At 52.5% G+C, this 22345-nt stretch overlaps 1 protein-coding gene and 1 long non-coding RNA gene across 2 annotated transcripts in view; one reads left to right on the forward strand and one right to left on the reverse strand.

Moving 5' to 3' along the window:
• Positions 1 to 10393, reverse strand: part of LOC105610550 (uncharacterized) — a 47371-nt gene extending 36978 nt beyond the window's left edge. The window contains exon 1 of the long non-coding RNA XR_001043779.5: positions 10190 to 10393. This is a non-coding gene — a long non-coding RNA (uncharacterized LOC105610550). The remainder of the gene's footprint in view (positions 1 to 10189) is intronic.
• On the forward strand, positions 131 to 22345 carry LOC101108503 (uncharacterized). The gene is made up of 5 exons (XM_027973999.3): positions 131 to 266; positions 9125 to 9315; positions 15220 to 15353; positions 16514 to 16694; positions 16987 to 22345. Exons 1-5 carry the CDS (start codon positions 199 to 201, stop codon positions 17097 to 17099), a joined length of 687 nt encoding a protein of 228 aa, XP_027829800.1. The 5' UTR covers positions 131 to 198; the 3' UTR covers positions 17100 to 22345.

Genomic DNA, 22345 nt, shown 5'->3' on the forward strand with positions numbered 1-22345 from the left:
GGAATTCCACTGGCAACATCACAATGTCAACATTCCAAGCAAGTCCAGACCCCCCGGAATCAAGGGCTAGGACGCCAGAGAAAGAATGGCACACGATCCCCATGAATCCTGGGATTTGGTGTAAGGGCAAAGGCTAAGAAGCCGGAAGTGAAGAGAGAAATTCCGTCCACACTACTGAATCTGAACACCATCCGAAGAATGTCCCGTTTCAGTAACTGGAAGGCCTACCAGGTCAGCAGAAGCTTGATGTCATATGACGACATCAGGTAACTATCCGTCCCTTTCTTCCTTTATGTCCCTGGAGACCCGCTCTGGGTGTCGGTAGCCGAGCTGTCCTTAAGCAGAGGGTTTAAAAAAGCTCACAGCTGCAGCAGCAGTCCTTGCAGTTCAATTCAGTCGCTCAGTCGTGTCTGACTCTTTGCAACCCCATGGACTGCAGCACACCAGGCCTCCCTGTCCATCACCAACTCCTTGAGTTTACTCAAACTCATGTCCATCGAGTCGGTGACCCCATCCAACCATCTCATCCTCTGTCGTCCCCTTCTCCTCCTGCCCTCAATCTTTCCCAGCATCAGGGTCTTTTCAAATGAGTCAGCTCTTCACATCAGGTGGCCAAAGTATTGAAGTTCCAGCTTCAGCATCAGTCGTTTCTATGAACATTCAGGACTGATTTCCTTTAGGACGGACTGGTTGGATCTCCTTGCAGTCCAAGAGACTCTCAAGAGTCTTCTCCAACACCACAGTTCAAAAGCATCAATTCTTCGGTGCTCAGCTTTCTTTATAGTCCAACTCTCACATCCATACATGACCACTGGAAAAACCATAGCCTTGACTAGACGGACCTTTGTTGACAAAGTAATGTCTCTGCTTTTGAATATGCTGTCTAGGTTGGTCATAACTTTTCTTCCAAGGAGTAAGCATCTTTTAATTCCATGGCTGCAGTCACCGTTTGCAGTGATCCTGGAGCCCAGAAAATAAAGTCTGACACTGTTTCCACTGTTTCCCCATCTATTTGCCATGAAGTGATGGGACCAGAGGCCATGATCTTTGTTTTCTGAATGTTGAGCTTTAAGCCAGCTTTTTCACTCTCCTCTTTCACCTTCACCAAGAGGCTCTTTGGTTCTTTTTCACTTTCTGCCATAAGGGTGGTGTCCTTTAACAACATAAATAAGAAAATCGTTTCTCTTTTTCTTTTTTCTTTTTTTGAAATTGGATGTCTTTGGGGTCCGGTAGAGGGGATGAGGACATTTTTCTTCCCGTATTAATTTCGTTTAAAGTTACTAGTGTAAAATTAACTAAGTAAAAGTCGTTGCAGGAGGTGAAATGCATTCAGCACCACTAATCTGACTCAACGTGGCTCCAAGGCCACAAGTGAAAAGTGAAAGTGAAGTCACTCAGTTGTGTCCGACTCTCTGCAACCCCGCAGACAAGGCTCCTCTGCCCATGGGATTCTCCAGGCAAGAACACTAGGGTGGGTTGCCATTTCCTCGTCCAGGGGATCTTCCCGACCCAGGGATCAAACCTGGGTCTCCCGCATTGCAGGCAGACGCTTTACCCTCTGAACCACCTCGTAAAGCATCCCTCTTGTAAGAAAGACTCGGAGAGGGTTTCGGAGTTTACCCAGAGCACAGTGGAGTGGAGAAAACGAAGTCGTTCGCACCAGGGTCTTGCTCTGGAGTTCCTGGTCCTCCTGATGGCCGAGAAAAATCAAAACTGCCCGTGAAGGGGACCTTACTCTGATCCTGTCTGAAGCATTTCACCTTGAGATGAACTCAGCTTTCTTTGGGGGCATGAAGGGTCAGCTCAAAAGCTTTTCTCCCGCGAGGGGTCACTCCTCCCGCCCCTTCCCAACACGGAGCCGAGTGCCGGGTCCTCGGCCGCGGGCGGCGCTCTCAGCGCCTGGGCGGGGCTCACTCAGCTGCAGGGCCGGCCCGGGGTCCTCGGCCGCGGGCGGTGCGCTCTCAGCGCCTGGGCCGGGCTCACTCGGGTGCAGATGCTCTCACTGCCCTTGGGGCGCCGTGCTGGCCTCTGCCAAAGCCCACGGTCCCCGCGGCCCTCAGACCACCCGGTCCCTGTGCAGGGCAGGCCCCTGACCTGGCCCCTGGCTGGGCCAGGACTGAGCGCTCAGCACCCCGGCGACCTCTCGGCAGGGCCAGAAGGGTCCCAGCATCCATCTACCTCTCGCAACCCCGGCAGACACAGGGGGCCCCGGGTGGACCACGCTGTGCAGACTCTCCCGAGTCTGACGCCCCATCATCCCGCCCGGTTTGGTTAAACCAGGTGGAGTCGGGGAGGAGATGCCTGGAGGAGGAGGTGGTGTCTTCTCCGGGACCAAGCCGGTTAGCATCCTAGCTCTTTCCTCCCAGACACGGCCGCGTGGGGGTGGTCTCCACTTCCTCTTCCTGTGGGGTGGGCACTTCCCCAAAGCCACTTCCTCCAGCTGCTCTGCACTAAGGCTTTCTTAAAACTTATTTTTTCATTGGAATATAATTACTTTACAATCCTGCGTTAGTTTCTGCTGTACAACAGTGTGAATCAGCCATAGGTATACGCTAATCCCCTCTGTCTTGACCCTCCCTGATCTCCTCCGGCTCTGTGTATGTTAGAGGAAACCCTTAGGCATTTAGAAAACCCTTTCTGTCTTCACAAAGCCGGGTTTCTACCTAGCTGTGGATTCCTTGCCAACGGGAGATGAGGACTTTAAAATGACTTCACTCTCTCTGCTTTCTGCTTCAATAACCCTAATTGTCTCCAGTTCAGTAGAAGCTACATCAGCTGATGACTTACTGGATGGAGGATAAATCAAAGCGGCTTTACAAAGTTATGGGGGCCACACAGGGAGCAGGAGGAAGCAACGCATAGCTGAGGCTGGTGACCGTGTGCGCGTCACCACCCGGAGATTTGAGGCCCGACGGTCCGAAGGCAGGCTCACCAAACCCAGACACACAAAGTGTGGAAAGTGCGCAGGGTACCTCCAGTTCAGCTTCCCGGGTGGGTCAGTGGTAAAGAACTCACCTTTCAATGCAAGGGACACAGGAGATGCGATAAACGGGGGTCTGATCCCTGGGTCAGGAAGATCCCCCGGAAGAGGGCACAACATCCCACTCCAGTCTTCTTGCCTGGAGAATCCCACGGGCAGAGGAGCCGGGCAGGCTATGGCCCACAGGGTTGCAAAGAGTCAGATGTGACTGAAGCGACTTCACGCACGCGTGCAGCCTTCAGCGGAGATCTCAGTTCGCTCGAGACAGCCTCCCAGGGAGGAGCCAGCCCCAGGAATAAGTACTGCCATCACTTTCCTCCCTTCTTTCCATCCCCAGTGAGCATCCCAACCGCCTAAACTAACTGGACGCCAGAGGCAAGGGCTCCCCTGATAGAATCCAACCAGCAGCTCCATGATGGGGAAGGATGGGCAGTGGATGGGCTGGACGAGAACCAGTCTAAAAGCTTTTCCTGACACAGCATGGAGAAGGGATCAAGTACCAGTGGGTGAAGGAGAAAATCTTATTGGTATTTTTCAGAGATATGATCTCCTTATAACATATGCCTGTCACATCCATAGTTCCGTTCCTGCCAGTGTCTAAGTGTCTGCTTCACCCATCCAAGTATGGATTTCAACCAGATGCCCACTGACCTGTGAAGTGTTCTGGTGAGGATAACCGTAGCTGGCCCCAAGGGCTTCCTGCGTGCCAAGCACTGTGGGAAAACTTATTATTTCCTCCTCAAAAGAAACTTCAGGGGTAAGACTTATTATTAGCATCTCCATTTTACAGATGGGGAAATCAAAACTAAAAGAATTAGAAAATTCGTCCAAGGTCCTACGAGCTGGTCCACAGTCCATATGAGATAAAAGGCCAGGCTCTCCAAGATGGGTGGGCTTCCCAGGTGGCTCAGCGGTAAAGAATCCACCTATAATGTGGGAGACACGGATTCTCTCCCTGGGTCTGGAAGATCCCCTGGAGAAGGAAATGGCAACCCATGCCTGCATTCTTGCCTGGAGAATCCCGTGGACAGCGGAGCCTGGCGGGCTACAGTCCACGGGGTCGCAAAGAGTTGGACACGACTAAGCAGCTAAACAAGAACAACAACTCTGAGACCCGCAGGGAACCGGGCAGGACACACGGGGCCTTGACGCCAGCGTCTGGATCATCACGCCGGTCGCCAGCTGCAGTGGGGGGCCCCGGGCCACCAGATGGCTTTTCAAGAGCAGCTTGTAATCCATCTTGCATAGGAAAGTTCCCACTTCTGTGCAATTTACATTTTTTGTTCAAATTGATTTAAAGTATACAATAAGGAGGTCCAGTCTGCAAACCTCTGCTCGACTGTAACAGAGAAAACCCACCCAGGACCCCTGCACCTCCCTCCCAACTCACACACAACTGCAATGCTTGTCAACAGCCTCTCAAGAGCTGCAAACCAGGAACGTTTGTTTCCTGTGCAACAGGCAACCACTGCGTTTGCAAGTTTGATAATAAAAATGTGGTGGTGACCAGTATGAACGGTCTCATGCTAAGAAGGTTACACGTGTCATTTCCTTTTGTTTTCACAACTACTCTGCAGCTTACATATATCTCATTATTCACGTCTTCCAGAGAAAAATAAAGTTCAACGATATTTTCAGAAATACTGTATGATATCACTTATATGTGGAATCTGAAAAGTGCAAAAAGCTAGCAAATATAACAAAAAAGAAGCAGGCTCACAAAGGTAGGGAACAAGCCAGTGGTTACCAGCTGGTAGAGGCAGGGAGAGGCGAGATGGGGTGGGGACTAAGGGCTACAAACTGTTAGATATAAAATAAGCTACAAGGGAAAAGTAATAAAAGAAGATACAAGGATATACTGTACAACAAGGGGAATATAGCCAATATTTTTGCATCACTCTAAATGGAGTATATCCCTTAAAATTGTGAATTACTGCATAGTACACCTGTAATGAGAAGGCAATGGCACCCCACTCCAGTGCTCCTGCCTGAAGAATCCCAGGGATGGAGGAGCCTGGTGGGCTGCAGTCCGTGGGGTCGCGAAGAGTCGGACACGACTGAGCGACTTCCCTTTCACTTTTCACTTTCACCCATTGGAAAAGGAAATGGCAACCCACTCCAGTGTTCTTGCTTGGAGAATCCCAGGGGCGGCGGAGCCTGGTGGGCTGCCGTCCGTGGAGTCGCACAGAGTCGGACACGCCTGAAGCGACTTAGCAGCAGCGGCACATCTGTAATTTGCACGATATTGTACAGCACCTGTGGGGCTTCCCAGGCGGCTCAGCGGTAAAGATCTGCCTGCCGACACAGGAGACGTGAATTCCATCCATGGGTCAGGAAGATCCCCTGGAGAATGAATGCTTATCACAACCCTCAAGTCTTAAACTAGATGACTGTAGGGCTAAGGACACGACTGAAGCTCTCTGACTCCCAAAATTAAGCTTCTTCTACCAAAAGTAGAAGACTTTCCCCTGCATGGCTCTGAGATTCTAGGCACACACACCAGAAATCCGCTGGGACAAGTTTTTCTTCCAAGTGGGTCACCAGTGATAACCGCAAGTGAATGCATTTTGCAGTGCAGGCTGCTCACCAATCATTCAAACATCACGCTCGCTAAGAGCACCACGGACACCTTTAGAACCAAACAGAAAGGGAGATAAGCAAAGCAGAGCATGGAACGGCCTGTTCTCAGACGCCAGCAGGCTGGTGGAAAAACAAACAGAATCTGCTGAAAATTACTAGGAAGGCAGAGACCTACCGGAGAAATGCTAAGGGGAGCCTCTGTACTTTTTTGTCTTTTTCAATCCCTGATGTACAGAGAAAATGTCATTTTTAAAGAGTAGCTTTTAAAAATGGGTTCCACTTGCTGGAACTGAAAGGGTCACATTAAATAAGTAGCTTGGATCATCCCTACTGGGCTTCCCTGTGGCTCAGGTGGTAAAGAATCCGCCTGCAATACAGGATACACTGGTTCAGTCCCTGCGCTGGGAAGAGCCCCCGGAGGAGGAAATAGCATCCCACTTCAGTGTTCTGGCCTGGGAAATCCCACTGACAGAGGAGCCCGGTGGGCTACAGTCGATGGGGTCGCAAAGAGTCAGACACGACTGACAGCCTGCCTTCTCTCTGAATGGCTTGTTCTTAACCAGTTTGTTCTGGGGGGACACACTGCCTCACACAGGATCTTAGCTCTCCAACCAGGGGTCGAACCTGAGCCCTCCGCAGTGGAAATGCAGAGCCCTAACCACGGGACCGCCAGAGAAGGGCTTGAATGTCTCACTCTTATCATTCAGGCCTCAGATCCAAATTCTCTTGCCCAAAGAGGTAGACCAGTCCATTCAGAAGGTTGTCGCTGGTCAGTCACTCAGTTGTGCCTCTTTGCGGGCCTGTGGACGGCGGCATGCCAGGCCTCCCTGTCCCTCACCATCTCCTGGAGTTTGACCAAGTTGGTGCCCGTTGAGTCGGTGATGCCCTCCAGCCATCCCAGCCCCTGCCACCTCTTTTCCTTTTGCCTCCAATTCCCCAGCAATTCAGAAGGTGGCCCTCACAATGACTGCCTCTCCCCCTTGTTAGTTTCCCTTCCAGCACTTTTCACAAAGGACACCCACTCTCTTTAGATATTCACTCACTGAGGCTCTTGTCCCCACTCCACCCTAACACCCAGCACAGCATCTGCAACACCGCAGGGAACAGAAAACAAGGGCTGCATAAACAGAGCCCCAGGCCCCATCCTGCGGCGCCGACAAAGCGCAGGGCAGACTCACAGCGAAGGGAGCCGGGCCACCACCTCGAGTGAGAAAGCAAAGAGCCAGCTCCACCTATAAAAACATGCGTTCAGTTAAGATCACAGGAGATAGCTCCTAACTGATTATGCTGAGCTGGGGAGTGAGATGCAAAGAAAATAAACACATTTAATTGAAAACAGATGCAGAGCAGTCCGTCCCCCATGGGTGACTTGATGGAGGCCCTCAGACGACTCTTCTCGCCAACATTTTACGAGCATAATTTTATATGCCAGAATACATTCTCATGAGGGGACGTCTCTCCCCCCACCAGTCACTCGATGGTCAATCCATCTTGACAAGGAGTCCTGAGGGTCCGTGCGTATTTGCATTTCTGCCCAGGTCTGGTAACTGGTACTGCCCAGCTCCGACTTCGTAAGTAAGAATCCGTAACAGAGGGACATGGTCTAAGATCCTTGAATAGGGCACGAGAGACACTATAATAGCATCTTTATTGAGTGTTGATTTCCTTCCTGTGCCAAAACACGCCTCCGGGTGATCGGTTCAAATGATACAGCTTGCTAGCAAAGCTGGAGGTTTCTGGTGATCAGACACAGAGCAGATGTCCCCTGAGTGCAAGAATGTTGTTTTTCCAAACAACTGCCCAGCGACTCACAGCTGCACCACAGAAACAGCCGGAGCTGCGTCTTTGCCGAGGAGCAGCCGAGACGCCCGACGAGCGCACAGGGGCTTCAGAACCCGTTAAACTCATCAGAGAAAAGCCGCATGCTTTTTTAAGGTTTGGAGAAAATTCCAGGTGCCCGTCCAACCTCAGGGAGGACAGTTCGATGCCTGGTGTTAACCCAGGGCTCCCAGAGGGACACAGTGGTATCTAAATCTTAACATTCTCTTCTAATTATCATATCCAGGACGTTGGGTTTCAGATGCAACGCCTCTGGCTTTCAGGGAAGAACTTAAGCTCGCCAGAGAGGTTACCACTTCGTGCTTCTTCAGATGCTAACCACAAAATGCAAACGCAAAATCATGTCCTCTTTTCTGAGCCTTAGTGTAGCTGGACACTCTTGATGAATCTCGGATCGACCTTCATTGGTACAAGCAGCACCCTGACTCTCTGATCCTGACCGACTCTGGGTGTCCCTGTGGATCTGAGGTGTCTTAATTGTACCTCCATCTCTCTCTTCCACATAGTTCATATTTTTGATCTACTGTCTTTTATTCTCCTCAACCTTTACCCTATATTTTGTCCTCTACCCATCCCTCCATCCATCCACCCACCCAGGCATCCACCCATTCACCCACCCATCTCCCCACCCGTCCGTCCGTCCGTCCGTCTGCCACATGAACTGAGCGTCGGTCTCTCGCCAGATACAGCGCTACGTGCTGGGGATACACTGGTGAACAAGATAGCGTCTAAGCCCTCGTGGAACATAATACCTAACAGTGGAGACAGGCATGAAGACGGGCCATTTACTGCACTTGCGGTCATTGCTAGAATGGAGATGCTTAAAAGGGGCTGGGGACCAGAGGGAGGGCAGGTCTATACGGATGGGCGGGAGGCAGGAGGTGTCATGGACCACTCCATGGAGGACTGACAAGGAGGAGTCCCCAGGAGGATGGGAGCACAAACGAGGAAAGGGGGACAGTGTGGCATTCCAGGCAGAGTGAGAAACGCAGCCCGAGGCACAGAGACCTGGGCCCTGGGATGCCCGGCACTGGGCGTGGGGAGGGGGGGGGGGGGAGGAAGCGGGCAGGGCTGAGTCACAAAGCTCCTGGTGGCTCCTGCCAAGAGGGATGACTTGGAGGTTTGAGGGTGACCCGAGAATTGTGTTTGATACTCCCCCCAAATAACCTTCTTTTCAACTGGTCTGCCTGCAATGCAGGTTGGATCCCTGGATCAGAAAGATCCACTGGAGAAGGAAATGGCACTCAGTGTTCTTGCCTGGGAAATCCCATGGACAGAGGAGCCTGGCGGGTGTAGTCCATGGGGTGGCAAAGAGTCAGACACGGTTGAATAACTAAATAACAGCAAATATTAAGCTTACCCCATAAAAAAGAAATACTAGCTCTTAAAAGTGTCCTGACTTGTAAGAACTTTTCTTTCATTCATATACATGGATGTGTATAGATATGTATGTGTCCACACGCGCGCGCACACACACACATACACGCGCGCGCCTGCTGTCTGATCGCCCTGCTGCTTGGGCACTGGACGCGTCCACTCATCTCTCCGTCTACTATATGCAAGGATAAGGGATCGCATCCATCCATTTTCTCTCCAGTTTACATTCTTTTTCCTGAAGTTAGGCTCTCTGTTCACTGCTTTCCACTTAAGCCCGCAGGCCAGGCCCCACGTTCAGGGCAGTTGATGCCCTCAGAGCATCGGCGCTGATGGGGGTTTTGTGTTTAGAGCGCCCCGTGAGAGGAGGAAGGAGAAGAAGGAAGCCCTGTCTGAAGAGCAGCCCCGGCCCCTCGGTCAGAGGCTGCCAAAGAAGGAAGGAGCCCAGGTCACGGGCAACAAGGCCAGGGACACGGGCGACGGCAAGGCTGCGGAGGACGGCGCTTCTGTTGGCAAGAGAGAGTCCCGGAAGGACGCCAGGGGTAAGGCCAGCCATCCTGGGGAACCTGCGGGCTTTCTTTCATTTCAGGAACTGGGGCTCGGGGGCGAGGGCGGAGCTGATGGGATGGGACCCAGGGAATGGAGGCGGGCAAATTCAGGTTATAAAATGCAAGTCTGCAGAGCTACAGTGCTCAGGGCTTAGCGTCCAGCCCCAAGGCTCTCACTTCTGCATTTAGGTCAAACCCAGGGCTGGGCAAAAGCGGACCGCTCCCAGGGACCCCGACGGCCAGGCAGGGCAGGGGGGTCAGCAGCCACAGATTGCAGGTGCCTCACCCTCAGGGAGAGAGTCTGCTTCTGGCCAAGGACACACGAGCCCTTCCCCGGCATGCTGCCTTCATGTCTGGGGACTGAGCTCTTCCCACAAAGCAGGGACCGAGCCGGGCACGCCTCATCCAGGCAGGAAGAGGTCGGCTGCCAACAAGGCATCTCTTCGAGAATGGGGGGCAGACACACATCCCTGGCGGTCCAGCGGAGAAGCAACCAGGTTGCAAAGCAGGGGACTCAGGTTCCACTCGCCACAGGGCCACCAAGCCCGCCCGCAGCAGAGAAGATGCCCCAGGACGCAGCGGAGACCCGACACAGCCAAACTTCTAAAAACAGGGCGGACGGGGACGCGTCCCCTAGTGCCAGCGGCAGACACCAGAGCGGGGCCGCGGTCGGGAGCTGGAGCTCAGAAGAGAGAGGAAGACAGAGGGGCAAGGCATCCCTGCGTTTCCATCTCCTGCTGTAGCCAAAGAGGCCGCACCTTCCGCAGAGACGTCCCCGCGATGCTTCTGCTCAGCGTGCCTCCTGGGTGCAGGAGAGAAAAGCGGGGGCTGTTTCCAAGGTGAAAAGTTATCTTCAGGCCTCACTCACCGACTGGATGGTGCAATCCTTTTCGATCATTAACTCAGAGCCGTCACTTATACCGAGTCCCAAACAGAGTGACAAATTCCACGCCAGAGCCAGGGTTGCATAAGTCCTCCTGACTGCCTCCTGTTCCCGCTGGCGCACAGAATCCGATTCTGTCCACACAGAATCAGGAAGGGCTCTTACTGATGCAGACCCAGCTCACGCTTTGCAAATTGGTTTCTAGTCCCTGAAAGTCTTCCTGGTTTCCGTCACGTGGAAGCCAGTGAAAACTGTGAAGAAGAGAACCAGATAAAACTGAGCTTGGAAAGCTTTTGCAAGCTTTGCCAAGTCTGGTCCTGCTCCCCAGCACTGAAACTAGTCCTTAGGAAGCTTTGTGAGGGGACTTCCCTGTGGCCCAGTGGCTAAGGCTCCATGCTCGTAATGCAGGGGGCCTGGATTCAATCCCTGGTCAGGGAACTAAGATCCCACATGCCCCAACTAGGACCTGGAGCCACCAGATAAGCAAATAAAAACAACATTTTAAAAAAGGGAGACTTGTGGGAAAGGGAAAGAGGAGAAATACAGCAAAAGTAGGAGAGAGGAGACAACTTATCTTAGGATAACAGCTTCAACCTTGAAGCAAAGCAAGTGCAAACTCCTCGTCTCCAGCGGAATTCAGGATGAGTGTCAACGTCGAAGGCACAGGAGACAGACATCCAGCTCCTCCTGTCTCCCAGCTCAGATGCCTTCTAAGGGTCTGCGCACGAGCCCACAGCGTCCCAGACCCCTGCATGTAGCCGAGTCGATTCTCCCCGGGCTTCCAACCTTCTCATTCACCTTCCCCCCCAGCTCTGCGTCGAGATCAAAGCCTTGGTGCCGTGCATCACTCATGAGCACACTCCGCTGCGTGACAGGGACTCCAGGGAGCGTGTAGGGCACAAAAGCGGGTTCATTCTGTCATTCACTTATCTGGCGAGCACCCACTCTGCTCCAGACACTGTTTCAGGTGCTGAAAACACCTCAGTGAATGAAAACCAGAGGCGATCGTCCACAACACAAATGCAGAAATCATTCAGATGAGAGACGAGGGTAGCACGGACCTGAGTGGAAACAGTATCAGAAAGGTCCCCCTCTGAAACATGCGGTGCTCCGGGAAGGAGTTCACATGGAAGCCCACACGTGTTGGGCTTCCCTGGCGGCTCAGATGGTAAAGAATCTGCCTGCAGTGCAGGAGACATGGGTTCGATCCCTGGGTCAGGAAGATCCCCTGGAGAAGGGAAGGGCAACCCACTCCAGTATTCCTGCCTGGGAAATCCCATGGACAGAGGAGCCTGGCGGGCTACAGTCCATTAGGTCGTGAAGAGTTGGACATGGCTGAATGACCACCCCTTTCGCTTTCACACATGTTAAATCTTACTGTATGTGCCTAGATGCTCTGTTGATAGACTGACAATATATCCATGATTAATGACATAAAATATATAATTTATACTTTATCATTAAAAAAGGCTTCCCAGGTGGTTCAGTGGTAAAGAATCTACCTGCCAGTGCAGGAGAGGCAGGAAACGTGAGTTCAGTCCCTGGGTCAGGAAGATCCCTGGAGGAGAAAATGGCAACCTATTCCAGTATTCCTGCTGGGAAAATCTCATGGACAGAGGAGCCTGGGTGGGGTAGAGGGGGTCACAAAGAGTTGGACACGACTAACCAGCTGAGCATATCATTAAAATAACACAGTAACACAGAGAATGCATTTATGGACCATATTCTATTCTCCAACTCATCTCCAGCCTCTCAGAGCAGTGTGGGCAGAGGGAGAATTTGAACGCCACTTTCATCTACATATGGTCCCATCTGGGCCGAATCAGTGACCCCAAGAAGTCAGGGCTTAGTCCCCAAGGGGCCGGTGGGAGCTTTGGAAGCATCGTGGGGGCCTGCCTTTCAGACTCTACTCCGTGTGAGCCGGGCCGTGTCTTACTTTCCTCCCACTTGACAGTGATTAGGACTTTCTTCCATTTGGGTTTTTTTACCCACTTCTGTCCCTGGAAGGCTCCGGAAATTACACAGCAAGTTTTCCACCAGATGCTCCTACAGCAGCCGACAGTCCCTCACAGCTGCCCGGCTGCCCTCCCCACATGTCGCGAGCCTGACGTGGCACAGCGGAAGGGAGACTCGAGCCCACGGCCCTGCCGCCTGCGGAATGCCCAGCTCCAAAGCCAGGTTGCCTTTCACAGCCTGGGGAGGCGCCTCTAAACTGCGGGGGGTTCCGCCAGGCAAGAGGTCCCGGCAGGAAATACCCAGACGTGTAAGATGTCAGGGTGGAGTGGTGAGGAGGGGGAGACGGAGAAATGTTCCAGAAGAAATGGGCTTGCTTGGAAAAGTGTGGTTTCAGCAGCGATTTTTGGGACCTCAGTGCAGAGAATAGCGGGGGCGGCTGCATTTGGGGAACCGGCAGGCACTCCCAGCCCCGGAGTCACGTGCGGCATGAAATCTGAACCACAGCCCTTGCGTTCGACTGCCTCTGCTCGGGGGGTATCTGAGATCTGGAAGACTGCAGGCCAAAGGAGCGCTTGCTCCAGCGCGTCAGGGTCAGCGGAACACAACACTCGGGCCAGCACCGCACAGTCCGGCCAACGTGCTCGAGACCGGAAGGCTGAGCAGAGCGTGGCTTGGTTTTCTCAGACAAGAGCAGATGGCTGAACGAGAAAGGAGGGCAGAGAGCAAAGGCTCAGAGAGGGTGGAGGTCCGCCCCTCACACGCGGCTTTGTTCACCTCACCCTACATCCTGGCGCCCCAGTTCTTCTTGGGCAAAATGGAGCTCACTGTGCTCAGCTTGCAAAGTCACTTCAGTCGTGCCCAATTCTTTGCGACCCTATGGACCATAGCCCTCCAGGCTCCTCTGTCCATGGGATCCTCCAGGCAAGAACACTGGAGTGGGTTTCCATTCCCTTCTCCAGGGGATCTTCCCCACCCAGGGACCAAAGTCAGCTCTCCTGCATTGCAGGCAGATTCTTTACTATCTGAGCCACCAGGATGGGACCATATTTAGACGAGACTGGCGTTCAAATTCTCCCTCTGCCCACACTGCTCTAAGAGGCTGGAGACAAGTGGAACAGAGCATGGTCCATAAACGCATTCTCTGCAGGAGTGTTTTTTTAAACCAAGCCTCACCCAAACGAGCCTCCCTGCAGCTTCCTTTGTTGGTTCTAGTTCCATCCACAGGGATGGACAGACGAGCTTGACCCTTCTTCATGCCCCTGCCTGACTCATTCATCTTCCATCTAACCAACCCCTCTCCTTTCAGTCACGCCCCAAAGAACAAAGGGCGCTTTAGGGTTTCCACACCACCGTCACCACTCTCCTCTGAAGGAGACACAGTGGGTCCAGCTGCCCTTGAGTTCAAGGGTTCACCTGTGATGAGATAAAGAAGAGAAAACTGGGCCCATTTCCTTCTTGTTCCAGATTCCTTGTCTACTGATGCAGGCGGGGACCTTGCAGACAGCTTCTCAGTCACTCAGTCGTGTCTGACTCTTTGCAACCCATGAACTGTAGCCTGCCAGGCTCCTCTGTCCATGGGACTTTCCAGGCAAGAATCCTGGAGTGGGTAGCCATTTCCTTCTTCAATCCACTCACACAGTTGAGTTCAGTTCAGTCGCTCAGTCATGTCTGACTCTTTGTGACCCCATGGACGCCAGGCCTCCTTGTCCATCACCAACTCCCGAAGCTTGCTCAAACTCATGTCTATCGAGTCAGTGATGCCATCTAACCATCTCATCCTCTGTTGTCCCCTTCTCCTCCCACCTTCAATCTTTCCCAGCATCAGGGTCTTTTCCAATGAGTCAGTTCTTTGCATCAGGTGGCCAAAGCATTGGAGCTTCAGCTTCAGCATCAGTCCTTCCAATGAATATTCAGGACTGATTTCCTTTAGGATGCACTGGTTGGATCTCCTTGCGGTCCAAGAGACTCTCAAGAGCCTTCTCCATACCACCATTCAAAAGCATCAATTCTTTGGTGCTCAACTTTCTTTATGGTCCAACTCTCACATCCATACATGACTACTGGAAGAACCATAGCTTTGACTAGATGGACCTTTGTTGGCAAAGTAATGTCTCTGCTTTTTAATATGCTGTCTAGGTTGGCCATAGCTTTTCTTCCAAGGAGCAAACGTCTTTTAACTTCATGGCTGCAGTCACCCTCTGCAGTGATTTTGGAGCCCAAGAAAATAGTCTCTCATGGTCTCCACTGTTTCCCCATCTACTTGCGATGAATGGTGAGACCCGATGCCATGATCTTAGTCTCCTGAATTGGGTTTTAAGGCTCACGGTGGGCAGCAAATTTGTCCTGCCACCTATTTTCCTAAAGCTTGCAAACTAGGAAGTGTTTTCCTGTTTTTAACTGGCTGATGAAGAAATCAGAAGAGGACTATTTGGTGACACAGAAGAATGACCCACAAGTCAAAATGTCGTGCCCACAAATAAAGTTTTATTGGGACACAGTCAGCCCCACCCACTCATTTGCATATTTGCATACTGTCTGTGGCTACTCTGGAGCTGTGATAGATGAGATGGCCCACAAAGGCTTAAATGTTTATTATCAGGCCATCGGCAGAGAAAGTTCTCCAACCTCCACACTCAAGTCAAAGAATAATCCTGCACAAAGGCAGAAAAGTGAGAGGCTTACTTAAGTCATCCTTTAATAAACCAAATTAAATGACCGTGTCAGAGCCCCTAAGAACCTTCTCTACTCAGTTAAACCCCCAGAACAAGAATCAGCTCCACCTGTGTGGCCTCAACTCACGAACAATGAACGTGGCCTGTGACACACCCACCAAGCTGGTCACATTCCAGAAAAGCAAATCGGATCATGTCACAAGGGTTCCGTGGGTCTCCTAACAAGTGCTTTCATTCTGGGCCCTGGGGTGAGGGTCTGCTTCTTTCTCAGCCGCACAAGCCGCCTCCTCGTTCTGCTGGGGTCACACACGGACAGATGAGCCCTGGTCGCGGTGGGAAGGAAGGGGCCGGCGTCCTCTGCAGTGCCTTTCTCTCCTCACCCCCCAGGAACAGACTGGCAGCTGCCAGTCCCCCTGGGACCTGTTTATCCACCTTTGGTCTCGAGTCTGAGCTCCGTGAAGGCTCTGGGACGAAGCTGGGAGCTGACTCCTCCGACAGCGAACAGGTTCCGGATACACAGCGTGAGTCTCCCGAGGGTCCGTTTCTTCCTTCATCCTTTGCAGGCCGCACAGCGAGAACGGGCTCCGTCCAGGGCTGAGCTGAGCAGAGTGCTGAGGCCAATGCAAACCAGAGGAGCAGGAGCGGGCGGTGTCTATCCCTCCCCCACGTCCCTGTCCAGCCCTGGCACCTGGGGAGACCAGGGCAGGGGAGAAAGGGAACCCCGAATGCAGGTCCTAATGCCCCCAGCAGGACCCTCACCGGGGATCCCCACAAAGAGAAAAGCAAAACCCTCAAAACAGGGCAGTCTCCTGATGGGCCTAAAGGTTCCTTCCACCTCAGGCCTGCCCTGTTCCTCCCCCACTCACGGTTACCAAAGGGAGGACGCTGGCCGGCAGAGAGAAACCGGGAGCCGGGATGGGCACTCGCGCTGCCATACACGAGGGCGATGACCCAGGGCCTCCTGCGCAGCACAGGGCCCTCTGCTCCAGAGTCTGTGATAAACTGTGGGGAGAAGGAATCTGGACGAAAAAAGGTGCCTGCTTATGTGCACCGGAGGGCTTCCCCGGTGGCTCAGATGGTGAAAACTCTGCCTGCAATGCGGGAGACGCGGGTTCGATCCCCGGGTCCGATCCCCGGGTCAGGAAGATCCCCTGGGTTGGGAAGATCCCTTGGAGGAGAAAATGGCAACTGACTCCAGTATTCTTGCCTGGAAAATCCCATGGACAGAGGAGCCTGGTGGGCTACAGTCTGTGCGGTTGAAAAGAGTCGGACACGACTAAGCTACTAACACGTGTAACTGAATCACTTAGCCATATACCTGAGTCTAAGACAACATTGTAAGTCAACTACACCCCAGATAAAATTTTAAAATAATAATGATCTGCCACAGAGGCGGGTGATGAGTCAAGGTCCCATAGAGAGAGCTCACGCCCTGACCCTCCAGCCACTGACCCACTGACCCAGCGACACATGGGGGGTTAGGGTTGGTGTGTGCGTGTCGGGGGGTGGGTTGCCCCTTTGATCTGCATCCCGGGGATACAGAAAATGAAGAGAGGGACCCGGAAGCCCAACTCATGCACGGGAGGCCTGAACGAGAGCTGCCCCTTCTGAAAAGCCCCGCCTGCTCTCGCCGTGAGCCCGAGGCACTCGGGAACCTTCACTTCTTGGGCTCCTTGCACAGGTGCACGCAGCCCACCTGACCCAGCAGGGCCCCTTCCAGAACTTCATGGACCTGAAGACGGAGAAGAGGCTGGCCGGCCGCAAAGAGCGTCGCAGCCGCTTTGGAGACATCAACACTCACAAGTGCTATCAGTTTGGACAGATTTTCTGCCCTTTCCAGGCCCTCGCCACCACGGTGAGCAAGCTTTTCTTCCGCACAGGGCTGTAACATCTTTTAGTGAGAACCAGGACAAAGCCCAGGGCTTCCTTTCTTTGGAGGGGATTCATTAGTCAGTTCCGGCCACAAAACAAATTACCCTGAAGCTCAGTGCTTACGGAGGCAAGCATCTTTGTTTCTCCCTCGCCAGCTTACAGAGAAATACATTCATTCCACTTTTGCTCTCTGCAAGTCCACGGGGTAGGAAGAGTAATAATTGAGAGTAATCCTAACTGTCACAAGAGACTAAATCCAGCCTACCTACAGGTCTGTGACCCCAGATTTAGGGAAAGAGCTGAAGGCAGGTGGCCACGGTTGTGTTCAGCAACACAGCCGTTTCCAGAAGAGGAAGAGGTCTGGGGAGAGGGGAATCTTTTGTGATACAGGATGATGGTTCTGGTTCCTTCTTCCTCACCTGTCACCTTCAGGACCCAGGTCAACTCAAGTTAGACTGTTCCAGGAGGCAGGCCCTTGGGACTCTCACTGTTACGTCTTTGTGGTACTTCGTAGAGCTACAGTCTTACCATTCTAAAATCTGAGTGTGCGTACGAATCACTTGGGGGGCATCCCTGGTGGCTCAGAAGTAAAGAATCCGCCTGCCAGCCCAGGACACACAGAGACGTGGGTTCAGTCCCTGGGTCAGGAAGATTCCCTGGAGAAGGAAATGGCAACCCACTCCATTATTTTTGCCTGGATAATCCCGTGGATAGAGGAGTCTGGCGGGCTACAGTGCATGGGGTTGCAAAGACTCAGACTTGACTTAGGAACTAAAACAACGGAATGAGTCACTTGGGAAGCTTGATAAACATGCAGATCCCCCAGGCTTGCAGTCATTGCCATACAGGGCGTCCTGAGTGTCTTGGGTGGGGCCTCAGAATTTCCCTTTTTGATGAGTTCTCTATGCTCCTTGTTTATGTACCATCACTCAGCAGGACTTCCCATCCTGGCTCACTCCATCAGTGCCCCTAGGGCTGAAGGCCAGTATGCCGGGCAGCCTGTAACCCATTCTCAGCTCCATCGTGTACACTGGAACCCGGGTCAGAAACCTCTGCCCATCGGTAGTTCCCACACTTCCCTGAACTTCACAGTCACCCGGGCAGTCACGCTCCTCCCCATCTTCCCTCCCCCAGAGCAGAGACCAGAAGCTCTGAGGTCGAGTCCCCGGGTAGCAGCATGCTGTAAAGCCCGGCTGGTAGAGTGGCCGGTTCATCCCAGTTTCCCCAGGACTGACTTGCTCAGTTTTCCAGGGACTTTGTATCTTTTAACACTAAGAGTCCTGTCCCAGGACCCTGCAGCCCTGGTTTTAAAACTGAGTATCTCAAGTCCCTGGAACTCAAGCAGACTGCATGCCTGGTCACCTGTCCACTCGTGATTCCAATGTGCAGCCACGTAGAGAACTCTGCAGGCCGACCTTCCCACGAACCAGCCGCAGTGCCTCCTCTCACAGGTCACTGCTGCACATCTTCCCAGCCACTGACCAGTATCCCCTGCAGAGGGGCCACGTGCCCAGAGCCAGGCACGCTGGAGCATCCAGACACCTGCTGGAGCATCCACCCCCACCCTCAGGGAGGGCGAGCAAACTGAGCCACGCGCTGCAAACACCAGCAAAATGGAGCAGTAATAGCAGCAGCGCCGTAAACTGATAGGCCCAGGAGACGAGGGCCGTCCAAACTGGAGATGCTTTTTGCTAAACCCAGTACCCCCCGCCTACCACAGCCCTGAGGCCTTGCTGAAGGACGATGTCCCCAGGTAGGGACGATGTCCCCAGGTAGGGACAGCCTCTCAACGCACAGGGCGCCTGGGAGAGCGGACCCCCGTGAACTGAAGACCACAGGGTCCTTGTGTGGACTCCTTAGTGTGGGGCAGGTGTGGTGCCGGAGCCCTCACAAGGCCTTGGGCTCCATGACCTCATCATGTGAGCATCATCCTCGCTTTATCCACGAGGAAACAAAGGGCTAGACGTTAAGGGATTGGCCCAAGACGGCAGCCAGTCAGAGCTGGAGCCAGGACGTGAGCCTGCTGTGCAGAGCAGGCACCCCCCCAGCCCCCATGCTCTAGTCTACGTTTTTTAATTAACCTACATATATACAGTGGAATATTACTGAACCATAAAAAGAACCAAATAATGTCATCTGAAGCAGTATGGATGGACCTAGAGATTATCGTACGAAGTCAGGCAGAGACAAATACCATATGATACCATTTATATGTGGAATCTAAAATCTGCTGCAAATAAACTCATCTGCAAAGCAGAAACAGACTCACAGACACAGAGCCCAGACTTGTGGCTGCCAGTAGGGGCAGGAGCTGGGGCGGGTGGACTGGGAGTCGGGTCAGCGGGTGCAGACTAGTACACAGGGGTGGAAAAGGCAAGGTCCTACTGTGGAGCACGGGAAGCTGCTGCTTTTCCATTTTCTCAGTTTAAACTTCTCATTTGGTATCGGTATTTGGTATTTCATTTGACATGACCGATCAACACTGTTGTGATAGTCTCTGGTGGACAGCAAAGGGACTCAGCCATACATATGCATGTACCCGTGCCCCCCCAAACTCCGCTCCCGTCCAGGCTGCCGCAAAATAACACTGAGCAGTGTCCCCTGTGTTGCACAGCAGGTCCTTGTTGGTTACCCACTTTAAATAGAGCCGGGCAAAGCTGACCATTCCAAACTTCCTAACTATCCCTCCCCTCCAGCCATGAGCAGTGAGCTCCAGTTTAGCCATTATTCTCTGCCCGACAGGAGATGCGAAGACTGGTTTTCCCCCAAGACCTGCCCCTGAGCCCACACATGCAGAGACTGGGCATCTCTTGCCCCACCGAAGGGAGTCTTCAGGACTTACCCTTGTCTTCCGCAGAACTGGGCTTGGGGAAGGACGCCAACAACCATGAAAAGGAGAAACCTTCGAGCCACGTGAAAACACCTCTATTCCCCCCAATAGTTAAGGCAACAAAATCTAACGATAGGAAAAAATAAACATTGCAAAACTGCATTGTGGCCTCTCGCTGCAGGGACTGAAACAGCTCCCCAGGACGTGAGAGGTGCTCACTCTCTAACCCAGCTTAAGGCATTCCATCAGCATGCCTCTGCGGACAGTCTGGGAAGGATGAGCCACTTAGAAGCTGCAGTGCCCACTGAGAACCGAATCCTGCCCGAGTCCACTTGTCTCAGATCTCTGAAGATAGATGGGAGGAGGTGGGTACAGGTCAATGAGTCAAGGACCCCACTCTTTCCATCCTTCTGGTCTACCAGCACCAGCGTGTTGTATGGTGACCTTGGGGTTAGCTCCTCGTGGTCACCAAACAGTTGGCACTGCAGCGACACCACATCCTCACAGGAGCACGTCTAACCCTGAAAGGCTGAAGTTTCTGCCCACATCACACACACACACACACACACACACACACACACACACACACACACAGCCAGAAAGAGAACCTCCCCCAGCCACCGCTGAGCAGATTTCCCAGCAGCTCTCCTTGGCAAGGATGTGGCTTGCCCATGCTGTGACCACAAGGGAAGCTGGGAAGACAAGTCTTGGATATTTGCTGGGGGCAAGTTCTACCATTAGGAAAACTGCTGATAAGCAATGAGTGTCTGCTACCCTGGGACACTCTCTAGTTTGCGGCTCAGACCCTTAGAGTGGGAAATTCCTACTTAGGCTGAGTGAAGACCTGGCTTCTTACAGTTTCTAAGCATACATCCTAAGGTTGCTCCTCCATGTTAAATAGCTTTCATTTTTCATTTTAAAAGAAACGTATGTTTATAATAAAAGTCACTCAAAAATATAAATAAGAAAGGGCCTCCCTGGTGGGTCAGTGGTAAAGAATCCTCCCACAATGCGGGAGACTCAAGCTCAATCCCTGGGTCAGGAAGATCCCCTGGAGGAGGGCATGGCAACCCACGCCAGTGTTCCTGCCTGGAGAATCCCACGGACAGAGGAGCCTGGCGGGTTACAGTCCACGGGGTCACAGAGAGTCGGAGATGACTCAGCGACCGAATGGCAACAATAAAAGAGAAAACAACTGCCCAAATCGCAACGCTGAGCAACAACCAGCGTTCGCATCTGGAAGCTTTTATTGTTCTCTGGGCCTGGATCCGTTTTCCAGACTTATTTTCTGGTTGCGCCACAAGGCATGTGAGATGTTAGTTCCCCAACCAGGGCTCCGACCCAAGCCCCTGCACTGGAAGCCCAGAGTCTCAACCACTGGACAGCCAGGCAGGTCCTGCCTTTTCTGCAGGTTTGACTGGGTGGTTTTTTGCCACCACGGCCCAGCACCTCTCAGAGAGTCACGGCCCCCCTCCAGGTCCCCTTCCAGGTGACTGGTTAGCAAAGTCACGGCCCCTGTTTGCATTACAGCTTTGTCCCCAGACAGGGGGTCTACCCTTTCCTTTGAACTTTTGACTATACTAAACAACTTCCCCAAAAACTAAAAACAAAAGCTATTCCTTCTTTATCTGTAATCTTTGGCCTTTTATGCTGACTCCCAGAGCTTAATTTTTTCACATCAGCAAGCTTATTTCTGAGCCACAGGACATGCACACCCAGCAGGGTCCCCTCCTCTCTGCACACGCCTCCTTCCATCCCCGGCAGACAGCTCCCCTTGCAGCTATGCTGGTTAATTCAATTGTCTACTTGTTTTTCCTCTGACTGCTGTGATTCATGATGACATAGGCAGAATTTTATATTTTAGCCTTTTCCATCTCTCTTAAGCCAGGAATTCACACACTATGGCTCTCAGGTCAAACCTGAGCTTCCTGGTTTTTTATATAAAGTTTTACGGGAACGGCATTTGTTAGCACGTCTTTTACTTTGGGGCCATAGCAGCAGAGTTGACCAGTTACAACTGCGACTCTACAGCTCAGAAAGCCGAAAATAGTCACTCTCTGGCCCCTTCTGGATAAAGCTGTCTGTCCTTTCTTAAGCCAAATTCCCCTTCATGATTTCCAACTAAGGGATTCTACGTCACTTATCTCCACTTCATAAAAATATCCTTGAAATCTGGAGTCCATGACTACGTCCATCGACCAGCAGAGGAAATCAGGAAGGTATCCAGGTCTCTTTCTAGGAGAATGTGGGGTCGACAGATATCTGATGCTGCCCCAGCACATCCCTGCTGCACACAGGCTAGCGTGCCTTCTGGCGAGGAAACCATCCTGCGTGTATCGTGCGTGACCTGGCAGTGTGCGGAGAAGCTTCTGTCTTTCTCTCTTTTTATTCTGACAGTGAGCCACCAGTTCACACCAGCTTCCAGTTCCAGGTGGAGAATTCCACACAGAAGGGCTGGCTCTGCATGGATGCCGGGGAGGGCTTAACCTCAGCTACCCCACCTGGTTTCTTTTACGCAAGGTGCAAACTTCCTCCCAGACTCGAGCAGAGATAGCTCCAGACAGTCACCATGGAATGCAGGGAGAGCGTGAGACCCAAGGAGGAGACGCCCACACTCAGACCACGTGCCAGGCATGAGGAGGGAGAACTACCAGGGAAACTCACAGCTGACAATGAATCTGCTTTACATCCATCTTTGCAAAAACCCAGTAATGCACCGAGCGAATCTACACAGACAAAGCTTTGCTCTAGGACTTGAGCAAGGCAGGACTCAGATGAATAAAAGCCACACCACCAGTGTATCCTGAGTAA

Source organism: Ovis aries, chromosome 11, assembly GCF_016772045.2.
Source record: "Ovis aries strain OAR_USU_Benz2616 breed Rambouillet chromosome 11, ARS-UI_Ramb_v3.0, whole genome shotgun sequence".
In the NCBI taxonomy this organism is placed as follows: Eukaryota; Metazoa; Chordata; class Mammalia; order Artiodactyla; family Bovidae; genus Ovis; species Ovis aries.